This window comes from Microcebus murinus, chromosome X, assembly GCF_040939455.1.
Source record: "Microcebus murinus isolate Inina chromosome X, M.murinus_Inina_mat1.0, whole genome shotgun sequence".
Taxonomy (NCBI): domain Eukaryota; kingdom Metazoa; phylum Chordata; class Mammalia; order Primates; family Cheirogaleidae; genus Microcebus; species Microcebus murinus.
In genome coordinates, this window is record NC_134136.1 from 78016193 (window position 1) to 78037199 (window position 21007).

At 44.0% G+C, this 21007-nt stretch overlaps 2 protein-coding genes and 1 pseudogene across 2 annotated transcripts in view; all 3 read right to left on the minus strand.

The window, feature by feature from the left end:
• Positions 1-1792: 1792 nt before the first annotated feature.
• On the minus strand, positions 1793-8174 carry LOC142865850 (uncharacterized). Its single transcript, XM_075999289.1, is given in 1 exon segment — positions 1793-8174. A coding segment is annotated over 1 exon segment (1488 nt). The 5' UTR covers positions 4213-8174; the 3' UTR covers positions 1793-2724.
• Positions 8175-9193: 1019 nt separating this feature from the next.
• LOC142865941 (eukaryotic translation initiation factor 1 pseudogene) lies at positions 9194-9905 on the minus strand (annotated as a pseudogene).
• Positions 9906-18286: 8381 nt separating this feature from the next.
• The window catches only part of FAM120C (family with sequence similarity 120 member C), a 118399-nt gene continuing 115678 nt past the window's right edge, over positions 18287-21007 (minus strand). The window contains exon 16 of the mRNA XM_020284870.2: positions 18287-18644. Coding sequence (XP_020140459.2) covers positions 18390-18644 — 255 coding nt within the window. The 3' untranslated portion in view covers positions 18287-18389. The remainder of the gene's footprint in view (positions 18645-21007) is intronic.

Consider the following 21007-nt stretch of genomic DNA (forward strand, 5'->3'; position numbering starts at 1 on the left):
AGGTATGAGCCCTTTCACTGGAAAAAGGTATACACACTTAGACACAAAATGTTGCTTAAAATTGCCTGGGTAATGTAAGGTTTTTCGGCAGCAGCGAATAGAAAAGACAGAGAGAGAGAGAGAGAACAATTGGGGCCAAACCACGTGGCTTTATTTAGTGCTCTCAGACAAGGTTCTGGGGCCCCAAGAAAGGGGGGCCCCAGAAGTCGCCCCCGTTTGAAGGGGATGTGGCCCTTTATACCATTTGGGGTGGGCTAGGGACTTTCTGTGGAAAGAGCTGGGGCAGCCTTTGATGGTCATTGAGAAATAGGAGGAGCTAGCAGTATTTGTGGAATCCAGGAGCCAAAACGTTCTTATCTGGGTGTGGTAGTTTTCAGTGGGTCAATTGTCCTTGTCAGGTCCTTGGCGGGTCTGGTCTTATGAGCCTTTTCTTTTTTGATCTAGGGAAGGGAGGGGGCCTGCCACAAGCCTTACATTCTGGCCTTTTGGTTATAATGGGTGCCGCTTTCTGACTACTTCCTGCTAGGAGGGGGTGTAGTTAGGGGCTATAAATCCGGGTTTGCTGGTGGAGGGGTGGTTGGTAGTGAGGAGTACGGATGAAGTAGTTGGTTTACTGCCACCGGTGACAGCTTTTGTAGGTGGCGCTGGAGGAACTGTAAAAGGGAGCAAAGAGAAAGATTAGGTAGATGATGACAACGGGTCCTATTAGTGGTAATAGGTAGGTAGCCAAAGGGGATTGTACCCAGCTAAAGGGGGATACATCCTGGCGGCAGTTATGCAGGTTTTTATTCAGGTTGGTGAGCTTGTCTATGTTCCACTCCACAAGGCCCGATTCGCCAACATAGCAACAGCATTCTTCACAAAGGAAAAGGCAGGTTCTTCCGTTTTCGGCCGTCAGCAGATCTAATGCTATTCGATTTTGGAGAGTAACCTGAACCAGCGACATTAGTTGTCTTTGTAATGAGGCCTGTGAGGCAGAAGTTGTAGGTGATCTGCAAAATCTTAGGCAGAAATGACATTGTGGCCCAGGGCACCTCCCACGAACCTTGAGGCTGCAACGGAAAGAAGCCAAACTGAGATCCACCATGACAGGTAAAAAGATGGTTTGTCTCAGCCGGGACCCTGGGAGAAGCCATCCGAATTTAGACTCACCGTATAGAGTTAACTGAGGGGCCATTTCAGGAGTTTAGGAAGGCGAAGGTATGTTGAATAATATCTAGCCAGGAGGAAAGAGGAGAGTGTTGAGGGTGGGGAGGCAGATATCCGGCTAGAGTTTGCTTTGACTTCTGAGAAGTGGTGCCCTCAGGGAGGCGAGAAGTCTCTATAACCTGAGAGGCAGAGACAACGGCATAGGCTGCCCGGCGTCATCTCCCATGGAGGAGCTGCCATCAACAATGTTAAGTCTGCATCTGAGAGGGGTTGGTCTGAGAGGTCGGGCCTAGAAGTGGCGGTGGCATTGACCATCTCAGGGCAGGAGTGAGAGGAAAGGGTTAAGGATGGGATGGGCAGAAAAGTAGCAGGATTTAAAGTAGGAGACTGTGTTCGGGTAATGTTGGGATTTTCTCTGAAAAGGAGATGGAATTCCTGTAATCTAGAGGGAGTGAGGAGCACCAGCGAGCGGAGAGTTAGGATATCTTGAAGGCGATGGGTAGAAAAGACATGTAGATGCTGTCCTAGGGAAAGCTTTAGTGCTTCCCTGGAGAGAGAGGCTGCTGCGCCCAGTGCCCTAAGGCAACACAGCCAGCCATAGACCGTGGTGTCTAGTTGTTTGGATAAATAAGCCACTGGAGTACAGGTGGGTGGGCTCCAGGAGCCCAAAGGCTGGGCAAGGACACTGAGGGCCAGGCCCTGGTGCTCGTCTGTAGAGGTAAAATGGTTTTTCAGGATGAGGGAGTCAGAGGTGGTGCCTGGAGCAGAGTGCCAGGAAGCTTTAGAAACCCATGGCAGACAGCCTGGGGGTCTAGCAAAGGGCCAGAGGAGACATCACAGGCTGCCTTATAGTGTTCCAGCAAGTGTTAACAGCGACTGACAGGGGGAGGAAAGAACCGAGTGGCACAGAGGGTCAGAGAAGCGGCCTTTATTCTGCCAGCAGGCTCAGAGGGGAATGCCACCAAATTCTGAGCCCCGCTTCCTTATGTCTCTCCAGTCTTATATATTTCTTGGGTCACACATAGCCAATCAACTATGAGCATGCAAAATTATCCAATCAACGGATAGTAGGATTAGCTGTATGCTTCACATGTATCCAATCAGCAGTGGATTTTGCCTCAGGGCCCTCGGGTGGGGGCTTTTCCCTACCATTCCCCCTTTTTGATGCCCTTATCAGTTTATACAGCGGCATCACCTTTCTATGAACCTAATAACTGCATTGAGCAAGCAGGGTCCCATGGTTACCATCAGCTGGATAGGGGCAATAAATTAAAGCCCCAAGCCTGTTCTAACTCCTGTTTTCTCTTGTGGATTCTTTCTTTTAGCCCTTTGACTGGTAGTTACAATTCCTGATTGGTTACATAGTAACAGCATTCTTCCCCTGGAACACACAAGCAGAGTTTGTCCAACGTAACCTTGAGGGTTTGGTTCATGCACTCCACTTTCCCTGAGATCTGTGGCCTATAGGCCGTGTGTAACTTCCACTGAATACCTAATGCCTTGGAGAGGATCTGTGTAACTTCTGCAGTAAAGCTGGGTCCTTTATCGCACCGGAGGATGACCTCTCTCAGAGCCTCAACCCAACCTGAGAAGGTACATATATATCATAACGAGCAAGTACTTGTATCCCTGGCTGAACGGGGACACCCCAGTGTGCTGAATTACTGGGGCTGGCCTTGGTTTAGCCACTGCGTTGTTCCTGGCGCAGGTCTGGCACTGGGCAGTAACTGTCATTGCCACTGAGGGGAGTTTGGCTATATAATAGTATCGGGCAAGCAGCTGGGTGAGGGCTGTTTTTCCCAGATGAGTCAGATTATGATACCGAGACACAATGGGATAGGCCAGCTTTCCCGGGATGAAGACGGTTTGGTTGGGCAATTGCCACCATCCATCTGGGCCTGTTCCTGCTCTGCCCATTGGTCTTCTTCTGGCGTGTACCTGGGTTTCTCTGGCCACTCCAGGGCCAGGAGGATCTGGCATTTGGCAGTGGGAATCCTCTGGTTGTCCCATACTGGCTGCCTGTCTTGCTGCCTGGTCTGCCAGACGCTTACTGTTGGCGACTGAGTCTGTGCCCTTCTGGTGCCCCCTGCAATAGATGACTGCAATCTCCTTTGGTGCCCACACTGCTTCCCTTAGGTGAAGAATTTCTTCCTTATTCTTGATTTCTTTTCTGCCCGCGGTCAATAGCCCTGTCTCCTTGTAGATTGTCCTGTGTACGTGCACCGTAGCGAAGGCATATTTGGAGTCTGTATATACATTGGCCCTTTTGTCTTGGGCATGCCTGAGGGCTTGGATGAGCACCCATAACTCTGCCCTCTGGGCTGACCATCCCTGAGGCAGAGGGGCTGACATGATAACTTCGCTCCCTGTGGTGACTGCGTAGCCAGCCAACTGTTTGCCATACTGGGTGTAGCTGCTGCCGTCTGTGTAGAGCTCCAGGTCGGGTGCCAGCAACAGACTATCTTTCAAGTCTGGCCGCCTTGCATAGATCTCCTCCACGGCCTCGGCACAGTCATGGTCTGGGGGCCCTGGCCCGGTAGGAAGGAAGGTGGCAGGGTTTAAGGTCCGCACAGTCTCAATGGTGACTCATGGGTTTTCACACAGAAGTCCCTGGTACTGAGCCAGCTGACTGCTAGAAAGCCATCGGTGCCCTGATGTGTTCATCAAAGCCACCACTGCGTGTGGAACCTGCACATGGATATTTTGCCCAAGCGTAAGCTTGTCCGCTTCCTTGATTAGCAAGACGGTTGCTGCCAGTGCTCGCAGGCAAGGTGGCCATTCTGACGCTACTGAGTCCAGCTGTTTGGACAGATAGGCTACTGGCCTCTGCCAGAGGCCCACAGCCTGCATCAGTACCCCCATAGCTACCTGCTTCTTCTTGTGCACGAACAGGTTGAAGTTCTTGGTGAGGTCTGGCAAGCCCAATGCGGGGGCCTTCTTGAGCAACTCTTCTAATTCTTCAAAAACCTCCTCCTGGCTTTCGGTCCATTCTAGTTCCCCACTATTGAGCCCCCGTAATGCCTCATATAACGGCTTAGCTTTTAGGGAGAACCTGGTATCCATATGCTACAGAATCCATATGCTACAGTTCCCCAAGGAACTCCTGCAGCTGCTTCTGCTTCGTCAGCCGTATCTGGGGTCTTCTCATTCAAAAGCAAACAGCGGTTGGCTCATTGGAGCCAGTCACAGGCAAAAGAATGCATCTTTTAGGTCTAGGCAGGAGAACCAGGCAGCATCTGGTGGGATGAGTCCCAGGAGGGTGTACGGGTTCGGGACCACCGGGTCACCGTGGCCTTGTTGACCAGTCGCAGTTCCTGGACAGGGCAATACCCTCCTCCGTTTGGCTTCTTGATGGGCAGGAGTGACGTGTTCCAAGGAGACTGGCACCCCACCAAGATCCTTTCCTGCTTAAGCCTCTCGATATGTTCCTGTATCCCTTCTCATGCCTCCTTGGAGAGGGGGTACTGCCATCTCCTGACTGGCTGGGCACCAAGCTTTACCTCAATCACTAAAGGGGCATGCTGGTGCGCAAGGCTGGGGAGGTTGTCTTTTGCCCAGACCAGCAGGAAACCTTGCTGGAATTCAGTGGGATTTTGCTCCTCCGTGACCTCTCCATATAACTTCCACTCCACCTCTCATGGCATGGTGACTGCTATTACAAGAGTGGCGGTCCCCGGGGTGCTGGGCTTGAGACTTGCAGCTCCTTTGGGATGGAAGGTGATCTGTGCCCCAAGTTTGCTCAGCAAGTCCCATCCCAAGAGAGGCACTGGGACAGACTGGTATGTAGAGGACCTCGTGCCTTATCTGATGGCCCCCCAGTTGGCATACCTGGGACTGACAAAAGGGTCTGGCTACCTGAGTCCCGGTAGCTCCGACTATAGTTGTTTGCCATTTTATAAGTGGGGCCACGGGGGTTGTCACAACTGAGTGTTCTGCTCTAGTGTCCACCATGAATGTCATTTGTTGGACACCTACTTTCATCTTGACCATAGGTTCCTGAGGGCCAAGAGTGAAGGAACCCTGTTGGCCTAACTCAGAGTCAATGCCAGTGAGCCCCAGTAGCTCTTGGGCTTCCGGTTTCTGTTGGATAGTCCTGAACGGGGCCCTTCCTTGAGACAGGTGACTTCTCTGTGGGGGCATTCATTCTTCCAGTGGCCAAACCCCTTGCAGTTGGCCCACTGGTCTCTTGCTAGGGGTGCCTGTCCTCTGGTTCCCCCCTTTCGTGGGGATCCGGGCCGCTTGGACAGGTTGGGTCTACCAAGTGCAGCAGCCAGGAGGGCAGCCTTTTTCTTCATCCTCTGATCTTTTTCCTTCTGAGCAGTCTGGTCCCGGCTGACGTACATCTTCTGGGCCACCTCATTTAACTATGTGATGCTCATGCCTGCGAATCCTTCAAGTTTCTGCAGCTTCCTCGGGACGTCGAAGGCCGATTGCCCGACGAATGCTGCATTCACTATTCTCTGGTTTTTGGCTGTCTCCAGGTCAATAGGTGTGTATATTCAGTATATCTCACAGAGGCGCTCATAGAAGTCATTACCCAATGTGACTCCTCTGGCTTCTGGGTAATTAGGGCAACCTTGTTCGTGTTGGTCAGCTTTTTGGCCCCTTCCCGTACTCCTTGGAGAAGAGCCTCTCGGTACCGCTCGAGTGCCGCTTGTCCTTCTGGTGAGTTGAAATCCCACTCTGGGTTGGTCTCGGGCACTGCTCGTGATGCCCATTGTTCCACATCCAGGGTGCCCATCAGCACCCATTCCTGCAGCCACTTCAGAGTTCCAGTCATGATCCGACGCTGTTCTTTGGTACAGAAGAGGGTCAGCGGGAGTTGCCGGCAAACTTCCCACGTGGGACAGTGAGTCTGGAAGATAGATTCCAGGAGGTCGACAAGGGCCTGCGGTTTCTCCAAGTAGAACAGGGTATGGTGTTTCCAATTCAATAGGTCAGTGGTGGAGAAAGGCTGATAATACAGGGCAAGTTGCCCGGGCTGGATGGTCCCATCATCCCGAACCTGCCACGGACTTCACATTTCATGCAGAGGCATCTGGAAGGCTGGGGTAAGGCCTTGGGCAGACCACAACCGGTGGATGAGTGGTGGAGATGCCGGTGGTGGAGTGGGTGCAGTCAGGGGTGCCCAGGAGGTTGGCAAGACTTGTGGGTTTTAAGGCGGTAGTGGGTCCTCGATCGGGTCTCCTTGATGTATCCGCTTTGCCTTAAGACCGCAGACCCTCCGAGCTGCTAGAACCCTACTCTGTCCCTCATCAGCACAGAGCCGAACCCAAGGGGACATAGTTTGGGCGGATCTCCAGCCATGAATCTATGTATGGGAATTGATCTGGGTGACCCGGAGTCCCAGTCACCACTGTCCATACTGAACGTATGAAATTTATCAGCATGCACCTTAGAATTCTTGGCTTGGATTCGGACTCTCCCATCTTTTAACTGGTTTAACCAGCACTCCTATTCCCTACACCACCGACAATACTCCTTTTCCAAGCCTTGTCCCTGCCCAGACTCTGGTCCCTGCTCCGGCTCCTCCCCTTTCTCTTTCATCACAAGACAGACAAGGGGTAGGGGCTTCTCTCAGGTGTTTGCCTGGCTTAGTCCCTTGAGGGAATTTAGGTGCCTCTTGGCTAAGGTGTACCCGTATAGAGCCCAGGCCTGGTCACTCCCTATCACTAGGAGTGAATCGCTGTTATGCAGTACGCCGCCGCCACAGAACCACAAGTTAGGACCCACTCAAACACTGTAGCCGAAGCTGTGGGTCCACAGATACAATGACCATAAGCAGTCACTGAGTTCCTTCCACTCACACATTCACACAGAGGTTACACATTCCCTCCCCTGGGGTGGGGGTCCCTATCCTTAGGAGGTCAAGCTCCTCTTCCATCTCACTGATGGGCTATCCTTAGGACGTCAAGCTCCTCTTCCGTCTTGCTGACAGGTCTATCCCTTAGGAAGTGATCAAGCTCCTCTTCCGTCTCACTGACGGGCCTATCCTGGGTGGGTCCTGGCCTCTGACTGGTCCTTCCCTCCGGAGTGTCCGGGTGAGTCTGAGGCTCTGCAGCTGGCAGGAGCTCAGAGGTCCCGCCATCCACTGTGCTTGTCCCCGATCCAGTGGCTTCTAGGGGCCAGTGTGGTCGGCTTTCCTGGTAAGGGAACCAAAGTGTTCCGGCAAGTGTTACAGTGACTGACCAGGGAAAGAACTGAACAGCACACAGAGGGTTGGAGAATCAGACTTTATTCCAGCAGCAGGCTCAGAGGGGCATACCACCAAATTCTGAGCCCTGCTTCCTTATTTCTCTCCAGTCTTGGCCCTTAAGTAGGGCCATTCAAGACCCTCCCTGACAGCTTTTCCCAGAAGCAGAGAACAGAACTTTGACCCCTGTTAACGGCATTGGCAGTGCCTGAGGGCAGGCTTACCCAGCCCAGCTCCGACCAGACTGACTCCCAGACCAGCCCTCACTGAGGGGGAGAAAAGGACACATGGAAGTCACAGGGCCCCACCCACCACCTGAGGAACTAGAATACCTCTTCAGGGAAACAAGAACTGAATACAAGACCCAAAAGCAACAGTGTAGCTTGTTCCTCCGAGCAAGCGCCACCTACTGACAGGGAGGACATTCTGCACACCATTTTCATGGCACCTAAAGACTCATCATACAGGGTGTGGTTGAATCTCACCAACAAATACCACCTACTGGCTCAGATACTAAACAGGGCATGTCAATACCCAAACAAAAACCTAAAGACAAGAAGCAACAACTGACCCAGATGGGAAGAAATCAGCAAAGGAACTCTATAAATATGAAGAACCAAACGGAAAACACACCCCCAAAGAGGAGCACCAGCCCCTTAGAAGTGGACACCAACCAAAATCAGGCAACCAAAATGACAGAAGGTGAATTTCAAATGTGGATCCTAAGAAAATTCAAAAACCTGCGAGAACAACTGGTTAACCAACACAAAGAAAACACAAAAAGACACCAGGACCTGGAACACAAATTCACTGAAGAAATTGAAACAATGAAGAAAAGTTTAAATGAAATGGAAATGAAGAATCAATTAAGGAAACTACAAAACACAGTGGAAAGCCTCAAGAACAGGGTAGAACAAACAGAAAAAAGAATCTCAGAGATTGAAGATAACACCTTCTAATTAAATAAATCAGTAACAGAGATAGAGCAGAGAATCAAGAGGAAAGAGCAAAGCCTACAAGAGATGTAGGATTATGTGAAGAAACCTAATGTGAGGGTTATAGGATTACCAGAAGGGGAAGAAGAAAACACTCAAGGGTTGGACAAGATATTTAAAGATATAAAAGAGGAAAATTTCCCAGACCTTCCTAAAAATCTCCGTATATAAGTTCAAGAAGCTCAAGGGAACCCTGGGAGATTCAATGCAAACAGGAATCACAACAGGCAATCATCAGAACACCAAAATATCAACTAAAGAGGCCCTTCTAAGAGCTGTAAGATGAAAGAAGCAAGTAACATACAAAGGAAAGTCAATCTGAATAATGCCAGATTCTCTACTGAGACATTACAAGCAAGGAGAGACAGGGGCCCCATTCTCACTCTTCTGAAACAGAACAATGCCCAGCCTAGAATCTTATTCTCTGCAAAACTAAGTTTTGTATATGAAGGAGAAATCAAGACATTCTCAGATAAGCAAAGACTGAGGGAATTCACCAAGACAGGACCAGCCCTTGAAGAAGTACTCAAAACAGTGTTACCCACAGATCAGCACAATAAACACTCATGAATGTAAATCTACTCAAAGCTAAAGATCAAAGCCCAGATACAACAATGGCTCAAGAGAGAAAACAAAGCAACAAAGTTCAACCCCTCAGAATGAACAGAAATCTGCCCCACCTATCAGTTATCTCAATAAATGTGAGTGGCTTGAACTCCCCACTCAAGAGACATAGGCTGGCCGAATGGATAAAAAAATACAAGCCAAGTATCTGCTGCCTTCAGGAACCATATCTAACTTGCAAGGATGTAGTTACACTAAAGGTAAAGGGGTGGAGGTGCGGCAATGCTGATTACAGATAACTTAGGTTTTTTTTTTTTTTTTGCATGGCTCTTTTCAGTTTATTGCATGAAGGAGTTACACTAGTCCAAGTTAAAAGCAGACCCCAAATGGTTACATTATACAAGCTGTGAGGTTTTTAAACTTGTGACAAGGGACAGAGGGGAAATTCTACTCATTGCAAGGAAATCCTCACTTAAGCTTCCGTGAGCCACAAGCACTTAAAACCCATGAACCTTCAGCTGATCGTCCTTAGCCAGTCCAATCTCTACAAGGAACTGGCATATGTTCTTGCGCTAGTCACGCTGTAGCTGAATTACTTCTCCATATTCTGGATGCTCAATTACAGTACCATTGCAGGCAAATTTCTTCTTAAACGCCTTCACTAATTTCTTTTTATCGTAATCATCAGCGATCCCTTGGACAGTAGTAAGGGTCTTCCTGCCGTTTCTCTGTTGAATTCTTATATGGATATAATCCTCAGTGCCAGCAGGAAGCAGGTCATCACCCTTACTTGCATCAGCAAAGGAGTCGAAAGAGTGGAGGTTCTGGATAGCGGACATACCATACGATTCCTTTTCCTCGGTGGAAACGGCCTGCGGAAGGCAGCGGCGGGAGAAGGCGGGCGGGGGGAACGGAGCGTCGGGAAGCGAGGGGGCTCAAGGGGGAGGCTGCTGAGTCCTCGGCGGCGGCTCAGTGACTGGGGCCGATAACTTAGTTTTTAAATCAACAAAAGGAATAAAAGATAAAAAGGTCACTATATAATGGTGAAGGGTACAGTTCAACAAGAAGACATAACAATTCCAAATATATATGCACCCAAACTTGGTGCACCTAGATTCATAAAGCATACTCTACTTGATCTCAACAAATGGATAAATAACAACACCATAATAGTTGGAGACTTTAACACCACACTGATAGCACAGGAGAGATCCTCTAAACAGAAAATCAACAAAGAAATAATGGACTTAAACAGAACTCTAGAACAAATGGGCCTGACTAACATCTATAGGACATTCTACCCCAAATCCACTGAATATATGTTCTTCTCATCAGCTCATGGGTCATTCTCTAAGATTGACCATATCCTAGGACACAGAGCACATCTCAAAAAATTTTAAAAAATAGAAATTATACCAGATATCTTTTTAGACCACAGTGGAATAAATGTAGAAATCAATCCTATCAGGAGCTCTCATTTCTACACAAAGGCAAGGTAACTAAACAACCTTCTGCTCAATGATCACTTCATAAATCAGGAAATCAAAATGGAAATCAAAAGATTCTTTGAACTAAATGACAAAGGTGACACAAGTTACCAAAACCTGTGGAACACACCTAAAGCAGTCCTGAGAGGAAAGTTTATTTCCATAAATGCCTATATCAAAAAGTTGAAAAGATCACAAATAGACAACCTAATGAATGATCTCAAAGAGCTGGAAAAAGAAGAAGGCACCAACCCCAAACCCAGTAGAAGTGAAATCATTAAGATCAAATCAGAACTAAATGAAATTGACAACAGGGAAACTATACGGAAGATTAATAAAACAAAAAGTTGGTTCTTTGAAAAAATAAACAAAATTGACACACCTTTGGCTAGACTAACGAAAAGCAGAAGAGAAAAATCTCTAATAAGCTCCATCAGGAACAATAAAGGAGAAATTATAACTGATGCCACGGAGATACAAGATATTATTTATAAATACTACAAAAACCACTATGCACACAAACTGGAAAATGTGGTGGAAATGGACAATTTCTTAGAAACACACAGCCTCCCTAGGCTCAACCAGAAAGAAATAGAATTCCTGAACAGACCAATATCAAGTATAAAATTGAAACAGCAATGAAAAACCTTCCTAAAAAGAAAAGTCCTGGACCAGATGGTTTCATACCCGAATTTTACCACACCTACAAGGAAGAACTGGTGCCTATCCTGCAGAAATTATTCCACAACATCGAGAAGGATGAAATCCTCCCCAGCACATTTTATGAAGTGAACATGACCCTGATACAAAAACCAGGAAAGGATACAACAAAAAAAGAAAACTACAGACTAATATCCCTTATGAATATAGATGCAAAAATTCTCAACAAAATCCTAGCCAATCTAATCCAGGTGCATGTCAAGAAAATAATCCATCACAACCAAGTGGGCTTCATCCCAGGGATGCAGGGATGGTTCAACATACGCATATCTATAAATGTAATTCACGATATAAACAGAAACAAAAATAAAGACCATATGATCCTCTCAATAGATGCAGAAAAAGCATTTGACAAAATTTAATACCCTTTTATGATAAGAACGCTCAACAAAATAGGCATAGACGGGGCTTACCTAAAAATGATATAAGCCATATATGACAAACCCACAGCCAATATCATACTGAATGGGGAAAAATTGAAAGCATTCCCACTTAGAACTGGAGGAAGACAAGGTTGCCCACTATCTCCACTTCTATTTAACATAGTGCTGGAAGTCCTTGCTACAACAATCAGACAAGAGAGCAGAATTAAGGGTGTCCAAATGGGAGCAGAAGAGATCAAACTCTCACTCTTTGCTGATGACATGATATACATAGAAAACCCCAAGGATTCAGCCAAGAGACTCCTTGATCTGATAAATGAATTTGGTAAAATCTCAGGATACAAAATCAATACACAGAAATCAGAGGCATTCATATACGGCAACAGTAGTACAAGTGAGACCCAAATCAAAGACTTAATTCCCTTAAAAATAGCAACAAAGAAAATAAAGTACCTAGAAATATATTTCTCTAAGGAGGTAAAAGACCTCTACAGGAAGAACTATGAAACACTGAAGAAAGAAATAGCAGAGGATGTAAACAGGTGGAAGAATATACCATGCTTATGGGTCAGCAGAATCAACATTGTTAAAATGTCTATACTACCCAACGTGACCTACAGAGTCAATGAAATCTCTATTAAAATACCACCATCATTTTTCACAGATATAGAAAAAATAATTTTATGCTTCGTATAGAACCAGAGAAGACCCCGTATAGCAAAAATCAATCCTAGGCAATCAAAACAAAATAGGAAGTATCAATCTAATAGATTTCAAACTATGCTACAAGGCTATAGTCATTAAAACAGCTTGAGACTGGCACAAGAACAGGGACATTGACCAGTGGAACAGAATAGAGAACCCAGATATAAAATCATCCTCATATACCCAACTAATCTTCAACAAACCAGACAAAAACATACACTGGGGAAAAGAATCCTTATTCAATAAATGGTGCTGGAAAAACTGGACAGCCACATGCAGAAGACTGAAACAGGACCCACACCTTTCACCTCTCACAAAAATCAACTCACGCTGAGTAACAGACTTGAACATTCGGTGTGAAACTATTAGAATCCTAGAGGAAAACGTTGGAAATACTCTTCTAGACAAAGAATTTATGAATAAGACCCCAAAGGCAATCACAGCATCAACAAAAATAAATAAATGGGACCTAATCAAATGAAAAATCTTCTGCAAAGCCAAAGAAACTGTCAAGAGAGCAAACAGACAACCCACAGAATGGGAGAAAATTTTCGCAAGCTACACATCAACAAAGGGCTGATAACTAGAATATATTTAGAACTCAGGAAAATCAACCAGGAGACATCAAACAACCCTTTCATAAAGTGGGCAAAGGACATGAACAGAAAATTTTCAAAAGAAGACAGAATAAAGGCCAACAAACATATGAAAAAATACTCAACATCTCTAATCATCAGGGAAATGCAAATCAAAACTGTAATGAGATATCACTTATTTCTGGTAAGAATGGTGTTTATCAAAAAGTCCCCAAACAATAAATGTTGGCGTGGATGTGGAGAGATAGGAACACTCCTACACTGCTGGTGGGACTGCAAACTGGTTCAGCCTCTGTGGAAAACAATATGGAGATACCTTAAAGCGATACAAGTAGATCTACCATTTCATCCAGAAATTCCACTACTGGGGATGTACCTAAAAGATCAAATGACATTCTACAAATGGGACACCTGCACTCGAATATTTATAGCAACACAGTTCACAATCGCAAAGGTGTGGAAACAACCCAGGTGTCCATCAATTCATGAGTGGATTAATAAAATGTGGTATATGTATACCATGGAGTACTATTCAGCTTTAAGAAACAATGGTGATATAGCACCTCTTGGATTTTCCTGGATAGAGCTGGAACCCATTCTACTAAGTGAAGTATCTCAAGAATGGAAAAGCAAGTACCACATGTACTCACCAGTAAATTGATATTAACGGATCAACACTTAAGTGGACATATAGGAATAACATTTATCAGGTGTTGGGCGGGTGGGAGGGGGGAGGGTGGCATAGGCCATATATGTAACCCTAACATTTGTACCCCCATAATATGCTGAAAAAAAAAGGATGGGTTCAGTTTGGGAAACACCAAGACAAGACAAAAGTCCCTTTAGAACATCCAAATAAAGAAGTTAACCAGCAAGCTAAATATGTCTTCCTTTTGATGATTCTTGTACTGGGTCTCTGGCCCTGATATTCTACAAATGGACTTCTAAATCTATGTGTAACACTCTAGATTGAGACAAGTGTATCTCTCGTTTGCAGAATGTGATCCGGAGATGGGAGAAGAAATCAAACTTTAAACAAAATTATTTCACAATTTTTTTTACTAAAAGAATAGATTTTTATTAAGCACTGCAAGTTTCTTTCCATCAGCATTAACAGAACAACAGACCAATTTCCATCACAGAACAACTCCTGAAACATTCTCATTCCTTTCTGAAACACTTCCATTAATTTCTGCAGTTTCCCCAAAGAAGCATCCATTCAAACTTACATTAATAAACCTTGGAGCTTTTGTGGTGAGGTGGACCAAAAAGGCAGGGTATTTGGAATCTGGGAGTGGAAAAGAGAAATACATATTATCCATCTGCTAAACACACTATCAAGAGCACAGGAGAGAAGATAGTAACACAGGAAAAAACAATTAAAGAATTTCTTACTTTTGTTGTCAACATTATCAGGGAGCACTAAAAATCACTGATTCCTTGCACTTAAAGTTTCTTTATCTAGTGTGTTATTCTAAAAATAGAACAGAATAGAATAAAAGGTAGGAGGGGAAGTGCCTTCTGGGAAGTAATTAAAATAAAAAGTCATCAGATTTGGCAGGGTTATAAGAGATTAATAAAATCTGAAATATTTAATTTGCTTCATTTACATGAAAATTCACTAGTCATTAGTTACTACCAACATAGACAAAAAAGCATCTATAATGGGCAATGTCAAAAGCTGAAATGGGCACCCTATCACAGGGGATATTTTATTTTGTTTTTAACTTGGAAAAGATGATTTTGTAAAAAAATTGCATTATTTTCTTAGAACATAAAGAAAACCTCTGACAATATTGAAGATAATTAGCAGTAATAGGGGAATAGGCACACTGAGTTCTCTACTTGCACCAGCAGACTATTGCAATAAGCCAAAGGAAAAGAAAATAGAAAGTCAAAGAAGATGCCAAAGTCACAGGAGGGAGAAAAATACAGGGTGACACACAATGGAACAGTGAAAACTCACACCCCAACCCCAAACGCCAAGCATATTTAGCAAATATGTACCAGGCAGTGAACAAGTATAATGATTAAACCTTAGTAGAATTATACTAAGTACTTTAAACTGTGGTCTATTTGTATTGTCATTTCAAAGGTGGGGGGGATCTTAGAAGCAGAAATGGTAGCATTTACATGCCTACAGGAGCTTTCTAAGGTTCCAAAGGACTGAATCACCATAACCAAACAGGTACCCCCATATTCTTTCTACCCTACATAAGCATTCCTGCCCCCCACCTTCCACCTTAACTACCCTCCCTAATATCTTGTGGGCTGTTTTTCTTAATGATCAAACAAGGTTAGTGTGACTTGGCCAAAAATGTCAGTAAATCAAGATGGAGACAAAAATCAAATGTCACTAGCCAAAGCAAGTACCACTTCTTGGGCTTTTAAGTCTACTCAAAGTCCTACTGGCTCAGAATGAAAATGATACAAGTGAGCATAAGTTTTTCAGGCCTGGTCCAGACCAGACTGGCCACTGAAAAAGGGTAAAGAGTAATAACTCCAAGACACACCAGCAGAAATCAAGAACTGTGAGTCCTTGGGCATCAGTGGCTATACACAACCAGGGTTTTTTTGCTTGTGGCCCTACACAGTAAAGGGGTCATTTCTGGGGGCTCCCATATGACTTTGTTCAAGAGAGGCCACATCACTGTCAGAAAGGGAACCTCAAGTAAAGGATGACAGTCTCTTCAAGTGACACAATAAAGATCAGACCCCACCTTCACCAATTTGTCTTACAACTAGAAAAAGTTCATCTCCCGGTAATGAACCCTAATTTTTTCTGGCTTTTAAGTTGTATATTCTGTCAGATAGATTAAAATCTAGGAATATAGCCATTTATAGTTCTTTCTTGTAACTTTCAAAACCCAAAATGCTGAATCCAAATAAAAATCAAGATTGGAAGTGAACACTTGTTTCACCCTAGGCCAGGCTAGGGGGAAGTAAAGGTGTGTAGAAGGGAGAAAATCAAGATGGAATCATCCACCTTTAGTAAACTGGAATCATCCTTGTCAAAGCAGCAATTTTACTTCTCACAGTACATGCCTACAAAATAAGAAATCTTCTTAATGCTGTGAGAGTTAACAATACTGTCATCTGATTGTGTCAGATAAAGATGCACAGAAACAGCAACTGAAAAAAAATACCAGAAAATGGATATATATATATATCTAGCAGCTCAGTGATTCTGGTTACTTTTAGAGCTCCAAAGAATTCATCCCTCTGTGGCTCCAGAAAGAAAATTCCAAGCCATGTAAATTTACTACTAATTCTCTCCCTTACTGGATATAGAATCCTAACCTTCAAGATGTTATGAAAGGTTGGGTGGGTCCAAGAGAAGGGGGACTAAATCAGGGGAGCTGATTCCAAACAGGAAGGTTCTGTATACCCTGTTTTTGTTTGTATCTATCTAGATATACATTCTTGTCAACCTTTGGTTTATGTAAGAAGTATCTAGACAGGGAGCAAGGCATTCCAGGGTTCCCTTTCCTTGTAAATTGTGGGTTCTATTAAACTGGGCCAGACTAGGCTTAAATAGTCTGAGACTGGTTTTAATTTCCCATGATAAGGTCATTATAAGTGGCCAGTGAGCAAACAGCCTTCTGGTTGTCTGGGCAAAAATCACCAAGGACCTGCAGTGGATTAAGGTGCATGGGGTTTTTCAAAAAGAGAGAACCCTGCTAGAAGTTCAGTCAGTTGTATTCCAGGAGAAATGGTACTTCTTGGACAAGAATATCACAAAGCCCAAAAAGAGGTGTGTGGGGCTAGAAACTTCAATTCCTGAATGAAGACACCATGCTAATTTGTTGCAAGCCATGTTTCCATCCCTCATACTTAGGCTGCCCAAGGAGGGAAACTGGAAATACAAGGTTGTCTCAAGATTAACTCCAGCAAGGAGGAACAGCCTTTTTATCCTGGGCAGATAACGGCCATAAACAAGGCTGAGAGTCTTTTACAGAATAGGTCTCAAAGGCCCAGGCCGGAGTCCTCTGAAGTCTTCCTTGCAAAGCAAATGAAAAGATCCGGTAGTCAGAATGTCAATGAACAAATGAAACAATCTAGGCACGTAAAATCAAATTGTCAATTTCCTCACACTTCCCTAACCCATCTTTCCAATTCTAGTCCTCTCCCTTTCAAGGATTCATGTCAATCAGTTCTATCCTGAAATCAATTTGACCCTGGAGTTCCAGAAGAGATTTCCTCCAAACTGGCTGAAAGCCCTTTCAAATGGTAGTCACCTCCCATCCCCACTTTTCTCTCCAAACCTTCATAAGGAAATACCCAACTCTTCCCAATCCCAGTTCAACCTCCTGTTTTCACCATATGGGATGTGAGGGTTCTGTTCAAGATTAAGCTTAACTTAAGTGTTTGTTATTCTGAACAGGCAATCTCTGGAAAGTACTTTTTGTCTGATTTAGAGTAGCCCATCTACTTATAATTGTAATGGGCTGTGATTTAGTAAGGATTTCAGATTTAAAGTGTGGTCTTTTGAAACCCACCACTCCATAGCAGTGGAAGCATTTATGGGAAATTCAGTACATCATCTGGGACATCACCATGTATTTATGTATGTGTGTACATATACATATATATATGTACACACACACACACATATATATATAAAATATGTATAGATAAATAGATCTGTCTCTTTATATAAAGGGTATGTGTATGCATATAGAGAGATTCACGCATTCATATATACACCCACGCACACACCCATAAACACACACATATACATACACACACAGAGTCTTTTGAGTCCCTTTTGTACTCAATTTCACTACATTGATTCCAACCCTTTCAGGGTGTGGGCAGTAAGGAGTAGGTGAACCGCACCACATCTTCTATTTTACAAACAATGACTGGTTGAGAGGCAGGAAAAATCTGCCCAATACTTTTCTGACTCACTTTAATCCCCCAGTACAAAGGCCATTGGTAGTTTCTTAAGTGTATTAAACAAAAAATAAAATAAAATAAAACAACCAATACTATCTTATTTTCCTGAAAACATCTACCTATCTGATTGTCAGGCCAGAGCTAGAGGTGGTGGTACAAAATCCTGGGGTAGGTGGGCTGGGAGAAAGAGTGAGGAGGAGGTGGATACTGATGATATATCATGGCCTTACCACTTCATAGAGAAAAAAAACAAGTCAGGAAGCCATAGACAGCTGTCCCCACAACCCTATAGGTTCATCACGTAAATATGCAAATGAATATGGTGCTAAATGCTCAGATAACCAAAGCTGGAACTTTTCTATAAGACCTTACGTGATGACATCCAATTTCTGACAGTTACTTCCTTACTAGGCTCCCAGGGGAGATAAAGAGAATATTGGTGCTATATATTGAATTTGAGAATAGGAGCTAGTCTTATTGCCATTGATCTTTGACCAGAACTTCCCCATAAGCAGACCACTAAGTCTGGAAGCCCAGAAAAAGATAGGGAAGGGGAAAAGATGGATACAGTAAGATATCCCATCCAAATACTGGATAAATCTAGGGTAAGCATTTATATTCTCCTCTAACTTGGGCCTAGAATCAGAAAAGTACAGGTTTTCCCATCTTCCTGATCTGGTGAAGCCATCTTCAGCATGTCATTCCTCTTTCTGTTGTGCCACAGTTTCTAGCTTTTGCTCCTGTAAGCGGTTCTTCTCCCCATTCTTCACAGGGAGGTAGCGGTTACCATTATTACACACGTTGCTGTCTTTGGATAAGCCACACTGTGATGGGACTGGAAGATGATGATCACTCTTCTCTTCCTTGATCAATGTGCCATTGTTTCCGTTTGCCTGTGAGTGAGATCGACTTTGATGATGCTCCAGGGATTTAGAGACTCCATCTGAAAAGCTCTGTCAAAAACAGAGATACTCAGTGGAAATGGTAATCCCAAACTGGCTGACCCTTCCTAAACATGTTCATAGGCTAGCGTGAAGAAGCTGTTTCAGTTCTTCAAAAAAACCAGAAAACCTAAAGCTTGTTGATACCTAGTCCATTCTGATACTGTCCTGAGAACTTATGGTGACAACAGATGGACCCAACTATAATTCAATGGCAAAATGACACAGCTACTGTTCACAAAACTTTGCTTTTCTAATACTTATAGGGATCCTAAATGGTAGATCTTATGATGCCCCATTTACAGATGAGGAAACTGAGGCTCAGAAAGATTAAAGTAACTTGCTCAAGGACACCTAAATAGAAAGTCATAGGGCTAGGATTCCATTCCTGGTTGGTCAGCCTCTAAAGTCCGATGTAGATGTGCAAGTGAAAGGAAAGAAACATAAGAGATCTATGTGCAACATTCCACGGAATCCTTCATAACTAAAAACAATCACCTGTTTTTCTTTTTTGTTGTTGTTTTGGTTTGTTTTTTATTTTTTGTTGTTGTTGTTGTTTAGAGACATGGTTCTACTCTGCTGCCCGGGCTGTGATCATAACTCACCGTAGCCTCAAGCTCCTGGGCTCAAGAGATCCTCCTGCCTCAGCCTCCTGAGTAGCTGGGATTATAGGCACACACCACCACCACATCTAGCTTCTTTTTCTTTTAATCCCAGAAATGTGACTGCTAGTGCTAATGTTATAAACTGTATAACTCTGCAGTGTATTACTGGCTCTCAATGAATGTTATTAGGAATAATAACAGCTTTTGATTACTAAGTGGTTGGACATGCTACATCCTCTGTTGTTCCTTTAGACAAAGTAAATGACAAAGTAAAATGACTTTTAATTTAATCCTCATAACAACCCTGCAAGGTGATACCAATTTCTCCAATTTTAAGGATGAGAAAACTAGGGCATAGAGAGGCTAAGTAATTTGCCCAAGTTCACTGAACTGGTAAGTGGCAGAGCCAGATTCAAAGTTAAATCATTTGGCTCCAAAGTCTGTACATCATGGGGGCTACTATGAAATGTTTCTCAAGAACCTGGAAATATACTTGGAGACTTTCTGTTTTGTTTTTTTTTTTTTTTTTTTTTTGAGACAGAGTCTCGCTTTGTTGCCCAGGCTAGAGTGAGTGCCGTGGCGTCAGCCTAGCTCACAGCAACCTCAAACTCCTGGGCTCGAGTGATCCTTCTGCCTCAGCCTCCCGGGTAGCTGGGACTACAGGCATGCGCCACCATGCCCGGCTAATTTTTTATATATATATCAGTTGGCCAATTAATTTCTTTCTATTTATAGTTGAGACGGGGTCTCGCTCTTGCTCAGGCTGGTTTTGAACTCCTGACCTTGAGCAATCCGCCCGCCTCGGCCTCCCAAGAGCTAGGATTACAGGCGTGAGCCACAGCGCCCAGCCTTTCTGTTTTTTTAAAAAAAAAAAAAAAAAGAACCTGGAAATAAGATGAAACAAGTAAACATTCACACAATGGATAGAATTAGCCACCGGAAGGAGTCAACAGAGAAATCAAAACACTACAAATAAGTGACTTAAGAATTTAAGAACCTATAAACTCTCATGGCCTAGGAATAATCCCAGGAAGACAGGAGTACAATGTAAGCAGATTTAATAAACTGGAACAATTAATTTTCTCATACTCTGGAAAAAGGGTGACTAAATAGGAAAAGGAAAGTCAATAAGGAAGTTAGTAGTATCTCTGTCCAGGGAAGATGCCTTAGCTAAAAACAAAGTGAACATGAGAATTTCCTTGGCCAGGTTACCCCTAGAGTAGATAAGAGTATCGGCAGCAATCTTAGCTAAGAGAAATTTAATATCACCTACTATCCCTTGTTTTCTCTTTCTTTCCTCATCTGTAAAATAGAGAGAATAAGAGTACTATACTTCATAGGTTCCTGTAAGCATTCAAGTGAGACAGTTCATGTAGAACACTTAGAACATGCTGTGTTTGGCACACTGTAAGAACACAATAAATGCTAGCTAATATCATTGTTCTGATTTCATGCCCTCAGGCAAACTTCTGATACCATGGCATCTCTTACATCTTGTCCTTAGAGAAAGAAAGTTCTAGCAGTAATGGTTAAGAGTATGTGCAAAAAGTCAGCCAGACCTGAGTCTGACTCTTGCCTCTAACAATTAGAGATGCTAAACTGTATTGCAATCAGCACACATAGGGCTTTGGAACCAGTTAGCTCTGGCTAGAATGTCAACTCTCATAGTAACTTGATGGATAATTTGGGGCAAGATATTTCATTCTTCTGAGCCTCAGTTTCCTCCTGTTTAAAATAGGGAATAATAAATACCTCACAGGGTATTTATGT